This window comes from Corvus cornix, chromosome 2 (assembly GCF_000738735.6).
Source record: "Corvus cornix cornix isolate S_Up_H32 chromosome 2, ASM73873v5, whole genome shotgun sequence".
Lineage (NCBI taxonomy): Eukaryota > Metazoa > Chordata > Aves > Passeriformes > Corvidae > Corvus > Corvus cornix.
Window position 1 is genome coordinate 58,694,964 of NC_046333.1, and position 24,168 is coordinate 58,719,131.

The 24,168-nt window shown below is 37.5% G+C and overlaps 1 protein-coding gene across 1 annotated transcript in view; it reads right to left on the reverse strand.

The window, feature by feature from the left end:
* MINDY3 (MINDY lysine 48 deubiquitinase 3) overlaps window positions 1-23,556 on the reverse strand; it is a 48,451-nt gene extending 24,895 nt beyond the window's left edge. Inside the window, exons 1-10 of the mRNA XM_039569109.1 lie at window positions 23,388-23,556; window positions 16,611-16,690; window positions 14,467-14,524; window positions 13,859-14,032; window positions 10,240-10,291; window positions 8,253-8,367; window positions 7,746-7,819; window positions 7,197-7,276; window positions 2,433-2,503; window positions 2,110-2,190 (exon numbers count right to left, since the gene is read on the reverse strand). Coding sequence (XP_039425043.1) covers window positions 2,110-2,190; window positions 2,433-2,503; window positions 7,197-7,276; window positions 7,746-7,819; window positions 8,253-8,367; window positions 10,240-10,291; window positions 13,859-14,032; window positions 14,467-14,524; window positions 16,611-16,690; window positions 23,388-23,484 — 882 coding nt within the window. The 5' untranslated portion in view covers window positions 23,485-23,556. The remainder of the gene's footprint in view (window positions 1-2,109; window positions 2,191-2,432; window positions 2,504-7,196; window positions 7,277-7,745; window positions 7,820-8,252; window positions 8,368-10,239; window positions 10,292-13,858; window positions 14,033-14,466; window positions 14,525-16,610; window positions 16,691-23,387) is intronic.
* Between the last annotated feature and the right edge of the window lie 612 nt (window positions 23,557-24,168).

The window sequence follows — 24,168 nt, forward strand, 5'->3', positions numbered from 1 at the left end:
GCAATGAAGATTCTGCTCTGTTCCCTAATTTTCCCATGCTAGTTGTCTATAGCAACAGTAGCCTAGGCAGACTGCTGTTTCTAGATTTCCAGACCAAATTACTCAACTAATGACAGAAGTGACTACTGTTCCGCTTAATAATTGCCTAACATTATTCTATTTAAAAATACGGCTTTATGATCCTGTAAAATATATGCAGCTTGAAAGAATTAAAACTTACTTGGTTTTTTCAAACTTAATCTGCACTGGTTTGGGCTCCACAGTTCATTTTTCTCTTCCCATTCTGAAAATTACTTTCTCATGTAATCAAACTCGCCATCCTCAGTATCAAACGGATGATGAACCTACATCCTCAGTATCAAACACCATCTACACAACTACATGTGCTACTTTAACAACTTGCTGATTAACCACTGGCAATGAATTCAAGTTTTTTCCTGTAGTTTTTGACATGTAGCTTCAATTGATACAATAATGGTTTGTCAACACAATTTGTATTTCCACTGTAGCTGACATCTCTGCTCCAACAGAAATGCTCAACGACTGCTACTTTAGAAAGGATGAGGTTAGATGCAAATTCAAAAACTATGAGCTTTTACACATCTTCAGCTCCTGCTCTGCATAATAGTAATAACAATGACAACAAAAACTCTAGGAAATTCTTTGCCAATACCATGTCAATTCTTCTGCTTTTTATTAATCACAAGCTGAAGTTTTCCACAGCCTAAGTGGAGTTCAGTAAAGAAAGGAGAGCCAATTGGAGACAGCAGATATTGATACCCAGTTACTCTAAACCCAGGAAACAGCCTTCAACACTCCAAAACAAAGAGCATTAGAAGTGGATTTCTGTCTGGAAATGGTCTCTGCAGACACTAAACATTAGCTGTAACAACACTGTGACAGGAACACTGGACTGGCATAACAGAGTGATTATACCTATTTGCACCACACTGCTGTCTATATGACAAAGTACTGACTTTGGTGGTATCATTCAGAAAAACTGTGGATAAAATTTCAAAACTGAAATAAAAAAGCTTTACTAGGAAAGACTGGGGAGAGAGTAAAGCAGAAAAAAAACATCCAGAGGAGAATAAGGATTTTTCTGTTTCACGAAATAAGGAAGAAAGAATATTTATCAGACATTAGGGATTAAAATTTGAAAAAAAAAAATTCAATGTGTAACACCGGCTAATTAATTTAAAGGATTTTTTAAAATTTAAGTTTAACGATAAAAAAATACTACTACAGATAAACTTCTAATATACTGTGGAGGTTTGTTTTTTAATAAGAAAAATCTAAGCATTTATGCTGTCTTTCTAAAGATTAGGCAAAAGTTTTACTTAGGGAAATTCAACAGCTCGAGAATTTACAGCTTTATCTTTGTCGTATGTTCTAGTATTTATTTTCAAGATTTATAACTAAAGTTTTAAATAATTTTTAAGATACTAGGTACAGGAAGGTTAATTTCTAGTAAGTGCCAATAAATATACTAGTAGGTACCATTCAAAGTTTCAATAAAACATTTAATCAGAAACAAGTGTTGTATAAAAATAAAATTTAAGAAAAACAGCTTACAATCTTCAACTAAAGAAAAAGAAATTGTCTCTGGAAAATCTGGTCTAATATTTTAAACTGAGAGTCCTCCCAAAAGCATTTTATGTTTCACAGGCTACAGTAGATATCTGATAGAATATCTGACAAAATATACATAAAGAATTACTGTGACAGTCCTGATGTCTATTTTTAATCTAGAACAACCGACTACAGATTAAAAATTGTGAAAGTACTGTCAGGGAGATGAAATGACTATGTAACTCTCTCTTGCACGACAGAAATTTAAGACAGTACTTATCCCAAGCATGGTGTTCCAAAACATAAACTACCCCCAGCCCAATAAATTAAGCTAAAACTGAAAGGCTTCACACTGAAATTTATGAGATATTGATGAAGTATGGAACAACTCGGCCTTCAAGGGAAGGCTTAATTAAAAGGTTTAGTGACTACGTTTTTACATTAAAGCCACATAAAACTCACACTGTAGCAAGATCTGCACTTTGAATTTATGTGGTGTTTATCTGCCTGAGGTTACCAAAACCACATCTAACATACCTTGGCAAAGAAGACTGTGAGGTGTGTTTCGCTGCCAAGTATCCAAATGGGAAATTTTGGAGATTTCAAATAGGAGCCAACCTAAAAAGGTACAACAATATCAAAAATACAAAGCAAACCCAGAAAGGCCATCTAGTTAGTGACCAAGTTAATGAGAATTCAGTTCGTTTTCAAAACAGTTGGGACTCCACTGATATAAAATGTTCAATAAAATGACATAAGTGTCTAACTTGCATACAAGCAGTATTAACAGTAATAATGTTAAAAAAGCCCGAAACAGCTTAATGAAAGAAAACTTTTAAATGATGTAGAAAACAGCTTACCTTACAATATCTCAGAGATTCCATCAATGTCAAAAAGCCTACTGTTGCCTGTTTGTGTATGCCAAGAAGTTCTGTTCAAAAGAAAACACAAAACTTATTCAAGAAAAATCTGCAAATCCTATTTTAAGTCATTTTTTCTTACTTTCAAAACTGGTCAAGTAATAACAACTTTAAGTTTTGCAGTTTTAGTAACAACAGCAAATCATAAAGATACGGTAAAAAATGGTCATTTCTCTCTATATAAAATAAGATTTCTCTATATATCTCTCTATGAATAGTATCTCTCTATAAAATAAGATCCAGACTCATGGTTTTAAGAGCTTCCTGTTGATAGCCTCTTTTCAAAAACCGTTGGATTTTGTGGGGGATGAAGTACTTGCAACTTACATCACAATTATTCTTAGAAAAATCTAAGAAAAACAGCTATCTCGAAGAGGAGAAAATCCCATATATATCAACATATGAATGTTTCTTCGCTCTCCCTCTTTTTTTCTTAAGAGTTCCTTGGCCATATTTATCTTAACCATTTCACATTCTGAATAATAAAACATAATTTTGCAAATAATAGTTTTGTTAGCAGAAAAACTAATTTGATTTTCAATACTGACTTCCACTTAAAGCTCTCTAACACACACAGCTGCCAGGAACAGCCGAAATATTTATGTACTACTGATTGGAAAAGCACTTACAGAGCCTTACTTGAGGTCCTCTAATAAAGAATGAGAAAGTACTTCAAAATTCAAACTTCAAACATAATTATACAGATTTGGAAGACGCTCTGGGCTTTCATATACGTCATCTCAAGAGCTCCAAGTACTGTCTGCTTGGAACAGCTCTGCTAGATCCCCAAACATTGTCTAACGAGCAGCACATACCTGGAAACATACACCATGATCAATTTAAGAAGATCTGGATTTCCTTTTTTTTTAGTGAACACTGACTTTCATATTTGAAAGTTCCCTCTAAAACACTAAGTCTCACCCATAATTTTTCACATCAATTATTTGTGTACAACAGCATAAAACTGACATCTTTATCCATAGGCTAAAGCCCCAGGACCATAGCAAGTGAAAGAAACCACTCTGAATTTAAAAGGTTTCTGGATTTGCAGAAGTCAACTCTGCAGCACCAGGCATGCCATACTCCCTTCACCAACTTCAAGTGTACCTAACTGAATTTCGCAACAGTGCAGAACAATTACAGTAATGGTTTAACTTTTTCCTCTACTGTTAAGCAGAAGTCCCCATACATCCAATTCTGAAAATCAAAACCCAAAAAACTTCCAAACATGAGCTTGTTCACTACCTTTGTGTCTGCAAGTACTCCTTCATTAGAGTGTCAGCTATACGTATTAAAAGGATCTTTTCAGTGTAGAATTCTTTCATCTGAAAGCTGTGCTTTCAGAGATTATCTTCAAACTCGCTTGGAATTAAAATATTCAGGGGATGCGTAGATTATCCCTTGCAAAACCCCATTATCTCACTGATTTATAGCTGAGTTACTATAAATTGACACATGCTGGGACAATTCATCTTTTCTTTGAGCTGAGGGAAAGAGAGCTATAGCCCAATTAAAAAAAAAACTAGTGAAGATTCCTGCAATCTAGGGAACAGCTAACATACGGAAATAGCATACTTATATGCGCAATGAAGTAAACAAGTGGCAGAAGTAAGCAACAGTACATGAGAGAAGTAATTTTACACACCACATATATTTCTTAAAAATCATTAGCAGAAATCAATGTAGAGTTCCGTCTGCTAAACAAGGGCTTCAGATGTAGGAGCCAATGCCTGGGTGCAGAACAACAAAGTCACGTGTAAACAATATTTATTACGCAGAAAATTATTCAAAATAATTCTATGTTCCCCTGACAGATAACCTCATGAGAACTGTGACTGATGACTAGAGAGAGCTGGGATTTTGGCTACAGCAGTAGCCACACAGTGTGCGTATTCTTTATAGTTAGTAGTCAAGCTACACAGACTGTGTATCTGGAAGCTCCTAGGTTAACTTCAGTTTGTAGTCACTGGCCTACCCATGCCTCCTTCAGAATTAGCCAACAGAGAAGAGAGACACAAAAGCAAAAATCACTCTCAGATGATTTACAAAGAAGCAAAGGGAAACTAGCATTAAGTCAAAGTTTATTCTGTGAATATCCTCATCCCACAAAGAGAGAAGATGACTGGAATGCATCTGAGAACACCAAAGATCAACTAAGAACATGAATATTTATGCCTCTTGCCACAAAGTTAGTTTCTCTTGCTTGGAAAAGCACTTTTGCGAAGCACTCAAATTCCTGAGCACATTTCTGTTACCAACCGCATCAGCACAGCGCCACCGAGCGGCCACACCGACCCCACAAATCCCTGGCACTGCGTGGGAAAAGCAGATCCAGCACTAGTTGCATTCATAGGCAATTGCTACAGCGCATGTAGGAACAACAGTCCTAAAAAAAAGTGGTAAAAAAAAATTACCTCCCCAGATCTTCCCACTGTGGACAGCTGTGGCAAGAGAAGAGATCAGAATAAGAAGAAAGGTTTAAAGGAGAACATGTAGATAGTCAAAGAAGAGATATCATTTCACTGGCGTATTTACCAGCAGTGGCCAAGAACAATTCCAGTTAATAACTTCTACCCTATCTGGAAAATATGCAACACTGTGAGAGTCAGTGCGCTGAGTACAATCTGCAAACACATGGTAATTCCTCAAGTTTGCAATTCAGTATGTTCTTTTGTCACTGCTAAAATTACTAGCAGTACCTTTAAAATGCCTTATAAATAATTTTAATAATTTACTTATTAATTCAAAACTGCTTATCTAAATAGTTGAACAAGAGGTTAAAGTGACTTTAGATAACTTCTGAATAAAAATGTATTCAGTCCTTGTTATTTTGATACCTGCAACCCTTCTACATGAAAAGCTCATAAGCACTGACAGGAAAGAAGCTAAAGTTTTACGCACAGAGAGAAACAAAATCCATGAGAAATGATCGAAAAAGAAAAGATGACAAGAAGAATTTTTAGGTAAAGAAAATTTGACAATGTATCCAAAATTCAGTCTTGCTAAGAAGTTGTGAACAGTAACGGCTGCTCTTTATCTTTCTTTTTGATAGACAACAAATCACTTGGTAACAGATATGATTATAGACTTAAGACAGTGAATAAGCAGGTTCTGACTGTAATTATCCAAGGGCTTCAAGAAAATTGAGGGCTCCCAGTAAAGTCCAATTACTTCACTGGTCAGGAGAACTAACAGGACACAATACCAGATCCTTAAGAAGTAGTAAAGATCATTTTTTGCTCCTCCACTCCCCACAAGAAGAGACAGACTCTATGGGAGTTCTGGTTCTAGGTTTTTAGGGCAGAACTGACTGAGAACCTAAGTGTGGACTATGACTGTGTCCAAAGCAAGTTCAGCATTCTCAGAAAAGAAAAAAATTCCAACTTGGATAACTAAGCAACAAGGCCTACCAGAAAGATAATCTGAAAGGCAAACGAGGGAATGAACTCACAGTATTCAAAACCAATACACTGAATTACAGAACAGCAACTTATCCTAATACAAAGGAAAACTGCAAGAACAATTCAGATTGATTGATCAATCATAATATAAAAATTCAGACTGATAAATCATAATCAAAAAGGGAAAATTAAAAATACTGAAGAGAACACAGAGATAAAACCCAGAAGGCTAATTGAAACAAATTTCAATTAGAAACTGGGGTGGGGAGGGGATCAATGACAACAATGTCAAACAGAGGAAAGTTAGACACAATATCCAAATGATATTCTGTAAGTCTTGAAGTACAGGCTGCGTGGAATCATAGCCAACTGCAGTATGTCTCAAAGGAGATTATACTACTTGTTCATTGCCAAACCAGAGCATTTTGATTCAGGTCTTGCACGGATCTGTCCTGAACCTCATTTCAAGTAAACATTTTCAATGTTAACTTAGATGATGGAAAATCATTGTAAGAAATGTGCTGACGAACCTGAGATGGACTTTGTAGCAGTGGAAGAGAAGATGTGAACATTTCCACAGTTTAAACTGTTCCTGTTTTCATATAATCTCTATTTGTAAAATTAAATGCAAAAAACACAAAAGCCCTCTAATCATGAGCCTCCACTGAACTCACTCCCCTTACGTCAATGTCTTTCCTGCACTGGGGAGCCTAAAACTGGACACACCACTCCAGAGCTTGTCCCACAAGTGCCAGATAGAGGGAAACAACCACCATTTCTCTCCAGCTGCTGGCTACCCTCCTGCACAGCCCACAATGCAGCTGCCCTTCTTTGCCAGAAGGACACACCTGAGTACACCTCAATGCCCACAAGGACCTCTGGTCCTCTTCTACAAAGCTGCTTCCCAGCCAGCCAGTGCTGCCCTGTGCTGTTGCATAGGTTTATTCCATCCCGGGTGCATCTCAGGAGATTACTGTCAGTCCATTTCTCTAGCTTGATGGGGCTGCTCTGAATAGCGGCCCTGTCTTCAAACTTCCCAAATTGCAGAGATTCCACTCCCTTCCATCATCCTGGTCATCAGGTAACTCCTACGTTCAACTGGCAGCTGACAATCCCATGTTCACTGATACTAACATCAGCAATTTTGTGCTAGTATGTTTTATTTCCATTTGAGGTCTACTAAAATCAAAGGGCAGTAAATAAGGAGACTATCAAAACAGAAATGGAACACATTCCAAATCTATAGGTCAGCATCCCAGAGTATGTAAAAATTATGAACAAGCACAAACTAGAATCAACTTACTCATTCCTGAACATTCTCTGTCTCCATCCCACACGTTAGAAACAGCATGTCCCGTCAACAGCAGATTAATCAAACTTTGGCTATACAACAGAAAGAAATTATGTAAGACATAAGAAATTAAAAACGACATAAAATCTATTTCAAAAAAAGTGGTTATCTGTAACAAATTAAAAAATTATTGGATTATCCAGACAGCCAAGCAGACATTTTATAACTATTTTCCATTTACTAGTGTGTATTTCTAATTCAGGAAGACTAATAATCATCTCCACTCTTTCAGACACAAGCTTGATATGGAATGTAGCCCTGAATTTGAGAATTATTCTTCTGAAATTTCAGCAAAAACAGAAGCATTTCCTCAGAACTGATACAGTAAATGGAGTTAGCAGTGAAAAAAACCCACGCTTTTCAGTGTTGCTTTTGGTTATTTTAAATTTGTAATTGAATCTGTCTTTTAATGTCAGTAATTCCCTAAAAGAATGATCAGTTACATAAAACATAAAAAATTACCCCACATATCTATTTTAAGTGGTAGCAAATGTATTTTACCTTCCATGACCATAAACAGGATCTATCAATGGCTCAGTTGCATCTTCAATTTCATTTTTTATGTTTTCAATACCCTGTAGAAAAATTGCAAACATTTTTGCTATCTTAAGGAATGAATTGCAACATTTATACAACAACAGAATGTAACAGTAAAATATTGGGAGGCTGATGTTTTTACATGAGTTGATAACTAAACAGGCTGCTTTCTCTTCAAAGGAATATGTTTTCAAACATCTTGTAAGAAAGTATGTTTTCAAAATGTGTAAGTCTCCCAGATCAAAAGAGAAAAAGACAAACCAAAACCCAAAAAGACAAAAGGCTGGAGCCTTTCAAATTTTTAGGCTGGAACTGTACTGCAACATAAATGAAGATACCATTTCATCCATTTATCTGGACTTAGTTCATCAGTTACTGTTCATCTTTTACAGAAAAACGGTTACATGATCGAAGTTTCTCTTAACAAAGAAATATAAACCACACACAAAATGTATCAGGCAAACCACAAACCTTTGTCAGTATTACAGAATACAGAAAGAGCAATACTCCAAATCTGTTTGTCCACGCTGAATACTGATCCCAAACTGCATCCTTCAGTTCAGGGAAGCTTTTGAATGCTCGTTTGCTAAAGACAAAAAACAATAACAAACAACAGAAAAGAAGTATGTATTTAGGTGAAGCATTAGAATAGTGTCACAAACAAGAAATACTAACACCTAACATGAAAGTATCAAAGTAAGAGTAGAACAGATCTGGTGTTATATACAGAATGACACAGCAGCTCTTCTGGAGTTACTGAAACTGCCATAGAGTCATTAGTATTTACCCATCTGAAGATGATAAATAATTCTGGAGCAAAATGCAAAAATGAACAATTTTGAGATGCAAACACTAACCATAAAGTTACATACACGTGTGAAAGAGCTGAGTGGCTTGCACCACTACTGTAACTCTATAAAACACTGTTACTGAAATTGCAAATAGATTGTATGTCACCAAAATAACATACGCATTATATAGTGTTCTGAAAGACATTCAGCCCATAAACAAGGGAGAAAAAACCTTCTACTTAACCAGGTAAGACTATCTTCCAGGCTTTTGAAGAAATTATTGTATTTCCCATAAGAATTTGAATTTGTTAGACTCTTGCTCTGGAAAAAGCAAATTGTTCAAAATATTGAACAGTGCTACATTAACATTTGGGACACTATCTGGCTGCGTAATATGGTGACTATCTGGATGATAAGGTAACACCATGCGATCATATGTTTAAAAAGAAAAAAACTGAAATAAAAACCAAGAAAAGGAAGAAATTAATCAATATCCCAGTGAAGCAATACACTTTCAGTTTCTTGGGGCAGTTAGAGCTAAATACTACATTTCAGAACACAAGCATTAGTTTTTACTGAGTAATTCAAACTAGATCATAGTCTCTGCTTATCTTACACGAGCAAGTATATTATTTTCTTTCTGATTTCTTGCACACTTTTAGTAAGCTTTGTTTAAAAAAGAAACATCTACAAAAATACATTCATAGATGGGTTTACTCTGGCTAATACTTGATTTCTAAACATCCTTTCTTCATCAGTAGACACATGGCATACAAAGTATGCAAGGCAAAGCCAGTTCTGAAATTCATCTGATGTCTAAAGGTAAATGCCAGAGCATTCATTCCCAGTGAGAACGACAGAAAAAAATAAAAGTGGGTATCACAAGTGCAAGGAGTGAGGGGGTGAGCAGGAGGGGAGGGGGAAGGGCAGGAAATTACTGTTTTGATCAGATAAGGTTATAAAACTTCTACGGACTCCTCTTTCTTATTTCCTTATATGACAATGGTTTAAAAAATAAACTATAATTACTACTGATAAAATAAACTGTGGGTATTTCAGTTCTAATTAGCAATATTTTCCATCTCAGGTGTTTTTTGGAATTCTGCTGCTCTTTATTTCTTCTTAGGGGATTGATTTGTATAATATTTACCCAACTGTTCACTGTGAAAATAAAAGGCTCTTGCCTTTAATTATAAACTCACTAGAACTGTCAGTTCTGTGTTTACACCCCAAAAAAAGAACAGTGTTTAAAGTATGAAACAAAAATCAGTCTTGCATATGAAACATTTTAATAAATGTTTCTTACGATATCCCAAATCAGGAAATATACTAGATGACATTACATAAATACTGAGGATTAACATCTTTATTATAAAATATTGATTAGCTGTGTTCATATACTTGAAATCCACAAACTATCTGGCCAATTTATCACATTACATTGCTTCAGTTTTATTTTAAAGCCTAATACTTATGCTCAAAATAATATTCCATTTTAAATGGTTAAAATGCAAAGAAAAACAACAAAAACCCCCAAATCAAAACTTGAAATCCATGTTTAACCTGATGAGTAACACACAAAGTTCTTCAGCATACCCCTTTCAGGCCTGTGAATATTAGTGTAACTTCAAAATATTGTATTTTAAATGTTCCAACATATTACTTACTGAATTAATGCATGAAATCGCTCAAAGCCAAGCTCTTCGACAGCCAAGGCAGCTATACACAAGAGACACTTTTCAGCACTACACATGGCAAAAAAATGACACAAGATACACACAGCAAGCTAGTATACTTTCAAGCTCTAATTATATTTTTAATCCTCCCCTGACATTTAAAATTAACTGATTAGTATAAACTAATTTACCGCAACATTAAGATTCCACCATACAAATTAGTGAGAACATTTCTATTTCTACTAATCAATTTATTAAAAGCACAAAGCCACTGGAGTGCGTAGTCTTGGAAATATTTGTCATATACTAAGCTGTTGATTTTGTACAAAATGTGGCTGTCACAAAGTCACCAAGCATATGCATACTATAGATATAATTTTGCAGGTCAACAAGAAGTACTACTTCCTAGAAAAGCAAGCACGATTATTTGGATCATTTTATCAGTGTAGATAAGCTGTATTTTTTCTCTGAATATACACTTCTGTTACTGAAATTGAGGGCTTTTTCTTCCCTTTAAAGCTTACTTATTACAAACAAAAAAGTAGACTAATTCTACACAGTGTTATGCATTCTGTTTTTAAGCAAGTTCTTGCTGTTTTCTTTCAATAATGGGTAAACACCCTTTCAGGTTAGTGTTGCGTCCCGGACATAAAAAAATACAGCATTAGTGTCTTCCCAAGTTCAACACAGGCTTTATACCTTTCTTTTTTCTTTTCTTTACATTTTTGCTAGTAGAGCAATACACAAAACAGACAGATCTGCTTTTTGATAGATGCCACTTGATGCTGAATATTTAAACAATGCCTGATCACCTAGCTACTGAATGTGATTGCATACAATTCGGTTAAGATCTGAAGCCATTAGGGCTAATTCTACTGATTGATTCTTCCCACCAGAATTCCAGAAAAGGCATTTTATGCCCATTCCAATTGTATTTTGAAAGATGCACTTGATTTGCCCTATATGCAAATACAACTGATTCTCAGGCAACAGATTATTTTCATTTTCTACTTCAGAAATACAGCAGTAGCTGCCTTAAGAGTTTTAGTTTTTGTCATTTGAATAACTATAAGGAATTGCTTAGATTACCAAGACCAAAACTGGACTTAAAAGAATATATTTTTAAGACATTTTTATAAAATAGGAAACAATGAATCTAAATTGCAGAAAATTCTGCAGAAACTGACCTTGTTTGAAGAACACATGTTTTTGTAAGCAGAAAGTTAGAGGGACTAACTCATATAAAGCAATCTTTGAACCTGGGAACTTGCACTACTAAGCCAACGCGTGGCCAACAAATGACTGCTATACACCACAAAAGCAGATGAAAAATGCTGTTGCATTCAGTAAGTGTGCTCGAATCCACCTTTTGTTCACACACCAGGATGATAGGCAGTTTCATTCTGTTACTAAAGAACAGAGTGAAATGCTAAGAGAAATACTATTTGAAATAAAGGGAAAGAAGTAGAAATTCTAAAGAGAAGTAGAGCTATACATAACTCAAACAATGCTAAATAAAAACAGTGCTTAGTGGAATGAAAAAGAACAAACAGCAAAAGAACATGAGATGTATGAGAAATACAATTGTATAGAAACTCTGTAAAATTATGCTCTATCATGCTGTGTCTAACCATATTTCATGGCTTTATTATAAACATATCACCATATTCAATTCCCAAATAGCCTGCCATATGGAACTGTATCTGCAATACTCCCTGCTCACCCAACTCATCTCTTAAGTTCTATCAACTATGACAATGCCAGTTTCTATTTTTATTGAGTACAGCAGCCAAGAAAGAAATAAATTTATCCCTTTGCACTAGCAGTTACACAACTCTGCATTACTATAATATCTTCTCCTCAACATCTCTGTCCCACCCCTAACCAGGTTAAGAAGACGGTTCACAGTTAAACAGCAGGACAGAGGAAGGGAAAAAAGCCCCAACCTAACTGACATATCTGAAGTTGGTAAGTGTATTGCAATATACATAGAAGGCAAAATACTGTACATATGAGAGATGCATTCAGCGTCTAGCAGGGAATGTAGAATAAAAACAATGAAAGAGATTAACATTGCCTATGGCACAAGCAGACTTTACATGGTAATATATCCTGGTCTTCCTTGAGCACATTCTGTGTTATTAAGGACAAGGCAGGCAGAACTTGAAGACTTAGACAGAAACATGAAAAATGTAGTTATGTAATAGAATGGATTAGTTCCTAAGTGTCAGTGTTGAGAGTAATTATTAACTGAGTGTGTGTTTAAAAAGACTGTTGAACATTTTCTATGGTTAAAAGCCCTTTGGAACTTTGGAAGGCAATACATTAAAAAACAGGACAGTAAGATCCTGTAGATAACTAGTCTCTGCTTCACTTTCTCTTCAAAGCAAACTCGTATCATCAGCAAGAGCTTCAGAGACAACTAAAAATGCACAAAAACTAGGACTTTCAGAGTTACAACTGCCTTATTTTGCAAAGGAAGATTTTTTTTTTTTACAGCGAAGTTGCAGATACAACTTTCTGTATAACACTTTTCCTTACTTAAAAAAATGCTCACATTGGAACTCTTATGCACTGGCCTTCTGTTTTCCAATTAAATAACATTTTAATTATTGTTTGAGCCTTCTAAAGCACAGGGAGCACTCGTTGGAAGCACATGAAGATGACTTGTAACAATGAGCTCCAGCACCACAAATTTCTGTAACTAGCTGTGCACATAAAAAAATCTATTAATACAACTTTTACTTTGCAGTTATGCCACAAACTGATGAATAACATACTCCTTGCATCAAAAGATGGCACCTCTATAAGCAACATGTTCTCATGTGAGGAGTTTTTCATACTTAAGGGACCCATTGCGAAAAAAAAACTGTAAGAAAAAGCAGCTTATCTTTTAACATATCAGATCTCTCCTGTTAAAAGATTAATAAATACAACTCTCTGATCGTATGTGCACAGATAAGCTTTCCATGTCACTGGCTCTGCAGTAGTTAGATATGACTGGATGCCTCATCTTAGTGCAACAGATGATGTTCCCCGTACCCTTGATGTCAGTAACTAATGAAGGAATCAAGCCGTTTGCAAAAAGCAGGTAACTGAAAAATTCTAATCTACAAAAAAAATTATTATAATTTACTAGAAGGTGATTTAAACTGTTTGGTACTGCACAGACAAATGGAAAAAGGCTATTTCTCCATAACAGGGGATCCAGAATATTTTAGAACAAATAAAGCATTGAAGAATTTCCTACAAAAACTCTTCTAAAGCAACAAGTGACAAGTTAAAGTATTCTTTCAGTGTTAAGAAGCATGTAGATGTTTCAAAATTAAAGATATATCAGGTCCCAATAAATTACAAAATAAAACTGAAGATTATGGAAATTGCTGAAATTCTAAAGAAACATGTATGTTAGAACTCCAGTGATAGACAGCCCATTGCTTTCAACAAACAGGATCAATGCCTCAGATTTGTGTGTTGTAATTAGTCTTTTACTAGTGGAATCACTAATGCAAAAACTCCACCTGTGAATAAATAAAAAAGCAGTGGGCCCTCAAAAACTATGCAATACTTCACTAAATGATGGGCAATTTAGCATAGAAATGCATCTTACAAGGTTGTTCCTCTCGACGACTAGATTCTGCAGGACTTTCAGAAATACTAGCAGTTTCTTCAGTTGTTTTTCCTCTTATCCATGTTGCCAGACAGTATGACTCAGAATTATCAGAGCAAGCCATTTCCAAAATATCACATAATGTATGACAGAGAAGGTTCTTCTGCTCCTCTTCTGAAAGATCAGAAACCCACATGAGTTTGATTGCTGAGAACCACTGTCATACATAAGCTACTAGTATCTTTTGTATACATTAACACTATCTAAATAATTATTATTTTTATCTCATTAATACAATGTTAATTGCTCTTTGACTACACTGGACCAAAGATTATAAAGCTATCTTTCGAAAAATATGGTTTTATAGGATTTCTAACCCATTCCCTTTCTTAATAATGGATTTCAATTAAATATTTATAGAACACAGAAGCATTAAGGACAAGCACAGAACTCACAGATCGGAGTTCTGAAGCATGTAGTATACATATGGTATGGAAGCATGCAAACAAAAAGAAACTGTGAAGTATTTTAAATTCTTTGAACTAAGATATGCTTTACAAAAAAATAAAATGGAAAAATAATGAGGGGAAAAAAAGAGGTCACAGTACCTGGACAGTCTCTCCAAGTAGACTTTTCACTGGTAAAAAGCCTCTTCAAAAGGAATGCCTTTGGTATCAAAGAATAAAATATTATTAAAATACAAGACACCACCAACTTTTACATCATGTCACAAGCTCTACACCAAAGCATTTTTGCATGTTATTAGAAGAGTTTCAAGCTGCTTATCATTCATTACAAGAGTCTGAGCCTGCCCTGCTTACTGACTTTTCCCCATCAAACTAGCCACAAAGGCGGCCTCATAACTACATTCAACACTAATGATTTGAACCTCAAGTACGCTTCAAATACACATAATGCAGACCTCCAGACTCACGGGACTGCAATAATGGAGGCACAAATATTTTTCAGTATAACTGATCAGTAGTACAAGACATCTCTAGTCACTAAGACAAATCCCTTTAGTGGTTAACAAGCCCAACTCTTTTAATCATTGCAAATAATAACCTGCAGATCAGGTTAAAGAAATCCTATGCATCTCTGTATCCCTGCTTTGTTTTATCATCAATGCTAATGCTGCAATTAAAAAAAAATGCTCCAAGTTACAGAGAGGGAACAATGAAAGAAGAAACTTTGTGAAACAGTCTTGGGTTTTCTAATTACTCTATAAGATGCCATTTCAGGTATTTGAAGCACCTTAAAAACAGCTGGTTCAACTTTCACTGCTTTCCTGACATGCTCACCCTGTTCTCCCATTACAGATTTTTTGCACACCCTTCTAGTAATTCACAGCAGCAGCAGGCACTGCAAGATCTGTTTGATCCCCTCCTCCTTTCCTAGCTGGAACCCAACTCACTTTTAAATATGCTTTAATTACTTAATTTCAATGAAGTTTACCTATGTATCATCTAAAAAACCATTTGTCTACAAGAACATTTTATACATTAAAGACGTGGCATTGCCTTTAAAGAGCTGGCTGGTCCTATTCTTTACTCTCTCCAATCCCCCAAATAAAAGATTTGTAGTTCTAACATCAAAGACCAGACACTCTGCATCTGGTTTTAAGACTAGAGAACTAGAGAGGGCCATGCTATGGAGTGCAATTCATAATAAAATAGCTTTTTATTGATTGTTTGCCACTTAAACAAATGGCGCTTCTTCCTGTGGTACAAGTCTTTTGGTGGGACCAGCATTTAGAATGGCAGAGGTTTTATGACATTGTACACACCAGAGATGAAAACAATTCCACAGCATCAGTTGTCTGACCCAGTTACCTTCCAGTTCATGGCCAGATTCACTCTCTGTATGACTTAAGTATGTCCCAGATCAGTGCACAAGGCCTCCAATCAGATTGAGACATACCTACAGAATTTGATCTGTGTTTAGGAAGAGTCAACAGCAGGTTACCAGAAAAAGTAATCTCGTCCATGACTCAAAGCCTGCCTATCTCTACAAGGTGCTCCTACAAGAATGAAGAGCAGTTGCAGTTAAACAAACTGCTCCAGCAGAACAGATCCAGCCTACAGGTCCTACATCCACCCAGCAGTCAGAGCTGCCCTGAAAAAGCATTGCAAAGAGCATGCACAGCCTGCGAAGGTACAATCGAGTAAGAGAACAAAAAAATCACAACCACAGTTGGTTGAGCGTATCTGCAGCACAAATAAAATCCTAAGCACGTTATCAGGGATAAAATATATTCACCTGACATATTTCAATTTTCTGCTAATTAGAACTTTAAAAGTATAATGTTTCCCTTTCAGTACATGGCAAACCTTGTTAGATTTGAAAATCAACTACTTCAAATATTTCTAATACAGAGTTACAAAAAAAAGGCAGACATTGTGACACAGGTATTGCCTTAAGAGCAGGGAATTCAAGAGATGTGAAAGGATTAGTATTAAATTTCTATCTGATCTTTTCCTCCTCCCTTCTATAATGCATTCTTGATTTTGAAGTTACTTCTACTTGGATCAGCCTGCTTCATTTCCTCAAACAAATGTCCTTCTGCAAAATTATAGTTCAAAATCAGCCCATGCCCATCTCTGCATTTTTACAGAGATTTTGCCTCCTCCACACTTTAATTATGATACAACTGATCTGCAATTTTGTTCGTATTTGTTTTAGCTCCAAATACATAAAGAACAAATTTTGGGCTCACTAATTTTAAACCATTCCTATAATAAATGCATCGTACCTGCACGGGTGCTATCACTGCACAAGGGCCACCTTCAAATTGTTCTAATGCAGTTGATTCAGAGTCGCTAAAAACAAATCCTGTCAAATGAAAAAGAATTTTATTCAGTGAAATATGTAAACAAACACATGTTTAGGTATACTCCTTCCCTAAGAGAAATCACCTTTAAAAATCAGGTTTTGGTTTCCTTGATAATGCAACTGCGTATGGTTAAACTGTCTGAAGAAGTTATGAGTACAGATGAAAGGACAGAATTATTTATATCTGCAATTAAATCATGACCACAAAGGTCCAGCAGCAAGGGTTTTAAACAAAAGAATTTCTACTTAAACCATGTTTTTTATTTTATTATAGTTTCTTATCAATAAATTAAAATTTGTGTTACTATTTTGTCTCACATATGTAAAAAAAATACATCTTGAAACCTTCACTGAACATGTATAATACACTTCCATTCCTGATGAAGGGCATGGTATGCCTCCCACTGAGCTCATTTTTGACCTACCAGTGCATCCTATTAAGACTGAAATATGCTGACTAGCTTTACTATTCACTTGTAACCACTGAATCGAGCCTCTTAATGGTGTTCTTTCACAGAAGATACACTGCGTTTACTGAGATGCAACATCACCTATTTTCCCCCTCCAGCTTTAATGTATTTGTATTTCAGAATTATCTTACAGTCACATAAAAAAGCAAATACTGGAGCAATTACCTCAAAATTGTTTCATTACCACCTTGCCCTTAAACTTGTCTTTAAGATAAGGTGATTCATAGCTTTCATTTCTCATGGATAAATGCACATGCAATTACCTTGATGAAGATGATACATGGCAACTTACAGCGAGTGACGCTGTACATTATCCTTTAAAGGGATGGTAAGACTGTGCCAAAGTCATTCTAGTTCACTGTAATCTAGAAACCATGCAACTGTAGTCAACAACTAACCAGCAAACACAAGCAAGTGGGGGCAGGCAGAAAGGGGGATACACATGCATATTGTCACAGACTGACACTGTCAGTCTCAGCACAAAGAAAGTTCAAAGCTACTTTCCCACAACTTCTCCTTTTCCCAATTCTATATGATTACATGCTGCCATTTCAAAAGCATCTCTAAGCCCTGGATGTGAGTTTGAACTGAGGAAATGCATCCCCCCACAATACAGCATGGCAAGTAAGTCATCCCAAGCAGCAAGAGATAAGACTACTGCATGTTTTGTAGGCCATATTTCATCACAGAATGGTAGCTGTTCCCCAATAATGTGAATTTTTTGTTTTAAAAAGGATCAGCGTAGCCATGGGATTTCCGCTGGATCTGACTGAAGGCTCCAAGTTCCTTTTTAACCACATGGAAAATGTGCCTTACAGAGATATATTTTATATCCAAAACCTTGGTGCCTATGTCAAGCCTACATACTTAGATCTGGCATCACCTGATGTCACAATGAAGCTCCATTAATTCATACTTCAACCAAAATTTGCAGTAATGTCATTTCACTTCCTTGTTAACATGCTCTACTAAGAAATATCCTCAGCCCCTTAAACTTTCTGAATTGGTTTGTGCAGGCTTAGAATATTAAAAGATAAGTCCTCCTCTGCTTGTAAGTGTTACTGCATGCTATCTAAGCATACTGCAACTAGAAAGCTTTTTTAGTTGTTTTAATGATTTGTTTCTGCAGAAAAACAACATACTTGGGTGTGGTACCACTAAACCACACTTCAGAAATCTCGAATTTGCTTCACATTCTTCAGGCTTCTTACAGAAGGCATGAACTGTCTCAGCTTAACCCTGCCCTGTTTTTCAAAATTGCTTCCTAAAAACAAAGAACATCAAGTGATCCACCAGAATGAATACAAATTTGAGACAGACAATGTAAACTCAGTATCACAGAAAATTTCACAGAATACAACTACAGGCAAAACACATATATAATACCTGAGGAAACACTTGCTATTACTTAAATGCTACTTAATGCTTAATAAATATTAAGATTCTAAAAGTGGTCAAGCAAAAAAAAAGGGCTTCAGGCAGTATGGGTTTGCTCTCTTTTTTAAAAGTTCTACAGAACTGTTAAGTCAGCTCAGGTAAAATTTCAGAAATCAGCATTCTGAACTCCAGCTGGGTTCAAGTCTACCTCAGACTGCAACCACACCAACTTACCTTTTTAATCCTTCACAACAGTCACATTTTGGGCAATCCAAACACTCATCAAACCCACACTCTTCCTTATGATTTGTAAGAATGGCCTGGCCACCCTTTAAGCAACCAAGATGAGCATCTCTTATCCAGAGTAACTTCTACTTACTCTCTTAACCATTCATACCTATTATACAGCTCTTTTCACTCAAGATAAAATTTCGAGGAAAAAAAAATAGTAATGCAGACAAAATAATATTTTTAAAATTAATCTGTGTGCCTTTTATCCATGAGTATAATTAGCATCATTTCCCCGCAAGAAACATAAAATAGTGTCATTACCATACATCTTCCGTGTCATTTATAACCCTATTAAACACTCCATTGACCCAATTTTTTCAACATCACTGCTGCTCTGCTGCTTTAACCTTTTGGGACAGTGTGGCATGGAGATGGAATGGATCTAGATTCCTGTTGGTAGTCAGTCAGTGCATTGCCCAATATTTTGAGTAATGACATTCAGAAATCTGTCTTTATATCCTTTGTACACTGTAATCACACAACACAAAGTTTTTTCTCCTTATTTCCCCATTTGGCATTTATGAAGGTCCATGTTTCTTTCTCACACCTAATTCTTAGCTCTTCTATGTACATTTTGCCCAAATTAGCGTATGACTTTGTTACCCACTCTTGTCCTTCATCTAATATGCCACATCATGTTCCAAAGCACTACAAAACCCATTATTTCTTCTATTATGACTATTCCACCACTTTCCTGAATCTTTTTACTACTAGCCTGTTTCTAAAAATCTTTTTTTTTCCATCCAAGACACCATAAACATAACTGTCACTTCACAAAGTGTGAATGCTGTGTCTCTTCAGTATTTTCACTCTGTACAAGAACCAATTTTAACTGAAGAGACAAGGGAATTAGCAAAGAGCATGCAACTCTAACCAGATTAGAAAAACCCTCGCTGATCCAATCTAGCTACAAAGATGCTGTGCTATTCACTTCTTGTCCTAAAATCACAGAATATGCTGAGTTGGAAGGGACCCACAAGGATCGAGTCCAGTTCCTGTTCCTGCACAGGATACCCCAAGAATCACAGCATGTGCTTGAGGGCATTGTCACAATGCTCATTGAACTGTCAGGCTTGGTGCTGTGACTTCCCTGGGAAGCCTGTTCCAGTGCTAAACCACCCTCTGGTTTTTCAAACCTTTTCCTGATACCCAGCCTAAACCTCCCCTGACAGCTTCATGCCATTTTCTCGAGGCCTGTCACTGGTCACAAGAGTGAAGAGATCAGTACCTGCCCTCTATTTCCCCTCGTGAGGATGTTGAAGACCACAGTGAGGTCTCCCCTCAGTCTCCTCTTCTCCAGGCTGAACAGACCAAGTGACCTCAACCACCTCTCACCATGGAAGTACATTCCATTTTCTCTTCTGGGATACAAGAACTGCCTGACACACTAGAATAAAACATTATTGCCCAAGCATGACCCAAACACATCTTAATGTTTCAGCCTTTCTCTAGCGCTGGGAATAGAATGATACACATTTTGCTTGTGGCTCTGGGTTTTCCAAGCAGATCTTTACAGTAAAATGGAACTTCCAAAATTTTCTGTGGGGAGAAAAACCTCCAACAAACAAACAACATTCTTCTGCCCACATAAAGGAAGAAGCATTTACTACAGCAATACCACAACAAAACATCACTGAATAGGTTGTGGATAAAGAGACCATAAGTCCTGCAAAGGTATGAGGTATGTGTACAAACTACCTGGCTGGCTACCACTACATTGGGCAACTGGAAGCTTGAAGAGAATCCAGCTAAAAGGGACCTTTTTACATTGTATGTTATCCATATACACATAAACTGTACTTTCCACTATGCCTTTGCAGTTAAATGCTTGTTTGAGAAGATCATTCCGTATCTTTCTTTCCAAAGACCAGTGAGAACACAGCTTATGTAACTTTGAAAGGTGCGCAAATCTGCCAGACATTTACACTGGATAGACACGATGCTTCATGCTTTGGGAGTGATCTGAAGAGCAGTTTTATGCATGAAATTTGTCCTTGGATCAATGGAGACATTTACTCCTAACACAGGTATGTTCCTTTAGGGTTCTGTCGTCTTCTCAGCTCCTTCCCAAGTCCTCCTATCTATGCCAGGAAATACCGAAGAGCAGACTAAAGCTTTGCACTACATTCCTGTGCTTTGAGGATTCTGGTAAATGGAATCCACAGGGCTCAAACTGCAAATTCTGCTCCAATCATAAAGAAAAAAATTCTGTGAAGAACTCCACATGAAAACCCTCACAACAACTTTGCAGCCACGCTTTTGTGGCTCCTTTGTTAAGTCAGGAATAAAACCAATATATTTAAAGTTGCCAATGCAGCAAACTGAGGGAATTACTGTCACTAACTTCCAACAGCATATCCACATGAGCTGGGTCAGTTCTCTGAACTGCTCACAGATCAGCCCATCTTCAAACAAGTACGATGGTCAACAAGTTTGGTGCATAACAGGATTTCTGGAATGCTGCTATCTTTACTGAGAACCTGACAGGTATGAGTCTTACATTCCTCAACACCCTCCCTACTGCCTACTTTTCTTTCCAAATGAAAATCATAGTTCTCAACTTCCAAAGGGTTTGATTTGAGAAAGGATCAGATGATGTTCAGCAAGTATCTGAAAAAAATGCCAGTGTTGGCATTACAATCAAAAGAAATAAACACACAAAAAAATCCAACACCAAACTAGTTGTTTGGTGCTTTCTGCGCATTTTATTGGAACAGGATCTATCTTTTAAACTTTCAAGTCTCTGGAAATAATAAAGCTTGATATATTTGGGGGTTTTTTGGGTTTTTTTGTTTTTTTTCTTCTTTTAAATCTTGATGAGTCAGTGTTGACAGGCGTCCTTTGCAGCAAGTAAATGCTGCAGAACTTTTTCAACAAAATAGAAACTGAAAGCTGGGTGAAAGTATTATGCAGGTACACAAGGTAAGTGACTGGAACTGACTTTTGATTCTCAGTACAAGACCTTCAAACAGACTAACTTAATGTCATGGGGTTTTGCTACACAAAATTGATTATACTGAGGAGGATATAGAGAAGGGAACATATACACTACACATTGTAGCACAGGGCTTTACTAAAGAGAGATTGGAAATAGCAGCTCCACTACAGAAGCCACCAAGAACTCCAAAGACCTTTTCCATTAATCCTTCAGTCGATCAGAAGTACAGTGCATTATAGCACACATTTCAATAAATTTTCAAACTGCTAAAATTTCTCATACAAATTATCTTTAAAACTTCAATTGTGGCAATCCAACATTACCAGTTAAAGAAATAATTAAGCTTTTTAACACCAATTCTTTTCTGACTTTGCACACACCTTGTACTGAAACAGCAACATTACCAAAATGTAAAGTGATATTTCAGAAAGTAATTATATTTCAATAATCAATTTTTTTAGGAAAAGCAAGCAACAGCTTTACTGTGCCTGCTTAAACTCGAGATCTTGAAAGGAATTTGGCTTTTTTCCCTAAATATTTATTATTGAATCATCTGAAGACAGATAAACCTAGGGAAAAAGATACAAGTCTGGTAATGCACTGTGTCCAGTAATGGGGAGCAGCTATGCAGCTCCCAAATCTACTGAAACTATGTAGATGACAACACCCTTGTTAAAAAAAAAAAAAAAGGCAAAGAACAGAAAACACTAAGAAACTTCTGTTTCAAGCAACTTTACCCTGAGACCTGGATGCTTTTTTTTTTTTAAACTATAAATTCCACTATCACTTATGAATTTTCTCCAGGAATCAGTAGTTTTATCATGAACATCATAATCATTATTAGAATCCTTCAAGGCCCACGAAAGTTATAGAGAAGGCTAGTACTCCCCTTTTTCAGCAAGGAAAGGTACACAGACTGATTCCTTGCATATAATTTTATAGGTAAGCCTTGCAATTTTACTTTTAAGGACCACCAGCAAGTCTCCATCAAGAAGAAACCATGCATAAGCTACATAACTTAAATACAGAAAAAACACGTTACAAATACCGCACGTTCCAGCGCTACTGCTGCTTTATCTCTTGACATATCCTAATACTGGCATGCACCTGCTCCCATGGCCAAATAACCAGTTTAAAAAAACGAATGTGGGCTTCTATCCCAAGCCTGTCCCCGCTTTTGCTAAGTCTATTTGTGACTCACATATTCTTCGCAAAAAACCAGAAACAAAGCACAACTTATGTTCGTTTCCACAAGCTATGTAAAATCACGACATGAGACGCTATTGATATATTTAATAAATTCAGACCCTTTTTTACACAATTTTAGGTTCCTGCGGAGATTTGTGGCTAAAGACGACCATGCTGCAATAAACCAAAATAATTATTTAGCAAGGGAAGCTGCCGCATCATTTCCCCGCGTGGGCCAGCGCCGAGGTGCCGCAGACACAGGAGCAGGAGCAGTGCTCAGGGCACGGCGCCCCTCGGGCACACGGCCCCACAGCGCAGGGGGCGGCGGGGGAGCTGCGGGTGCGACCCGTCGGGAGGGCCGGGAGAGCGGGCGGGCAGCGGGGCGGGAAGGGCCGGGCGGGGCGCGGGGCCGGGGCACGGCGCACGCAGGTACCTTGCGCCCAGCGGCAGAATATGGTGTCAGCCAGCCCGCGGGGCCCGGCCTTCTTGCCCCACACCAGGTGGACGAGCTCCTGGCCCGCCTCGGACATGGCGGGGCGGCGGCGGCGGCCCCGGGCCGGGCGGGCGCGGCGGCTCCGGCGGCTCCGGCGGCCCCTGCGCAGGGCAGGGAGGGGCGGGGCCGCGCGAGCGGGGCGGAGCCGGGCCGGGCGGAGCGGCCCTTTCCGCTTCCCCAGCAGGCTCTGGGGCTGCCGCGGGGCGGGGGCGGGCGGGCAGTGGGGCGTGTGGGCGTAGGCATTGCTCTGACAAATCCGGAATGGGGGTGTTCTCTTGGGGAAAAGCCTTTCGACCTGAAAGTTCCCCAGATCAAAGTGTTGTGTATTCGCGCTTGGAATTCTTTCTGTGGTGAGCAGCCGAAACGGAGCTGCGGTGTTGTGCCCGCCCACTTAAACAGAATCACAGAATCGGTAGGGTTGGCAGGGAGCGCTGGAGATAGAATCATGAAATCATAGAATCATCGAGGTCGGAAGAGATTTTTACGAGCATCAAGTCCAACCATCACCCAGCACTACCACTGTAACCACGAAATGACATCACCCAGCGCCAGATCCAGACACCTCTTAAACACTTCAGGCTTGGCGACTCCGCTACCTCCCTGGGCAACCTATTCCAATGCCTGACCATCCTAACACTGAAAAAGATTTTTCTAATAATCTGATCTGAATCTCCCCTGTCATAATCGTCAGATCATCTTGTCCAAGCCCCTGCTAAGGCAG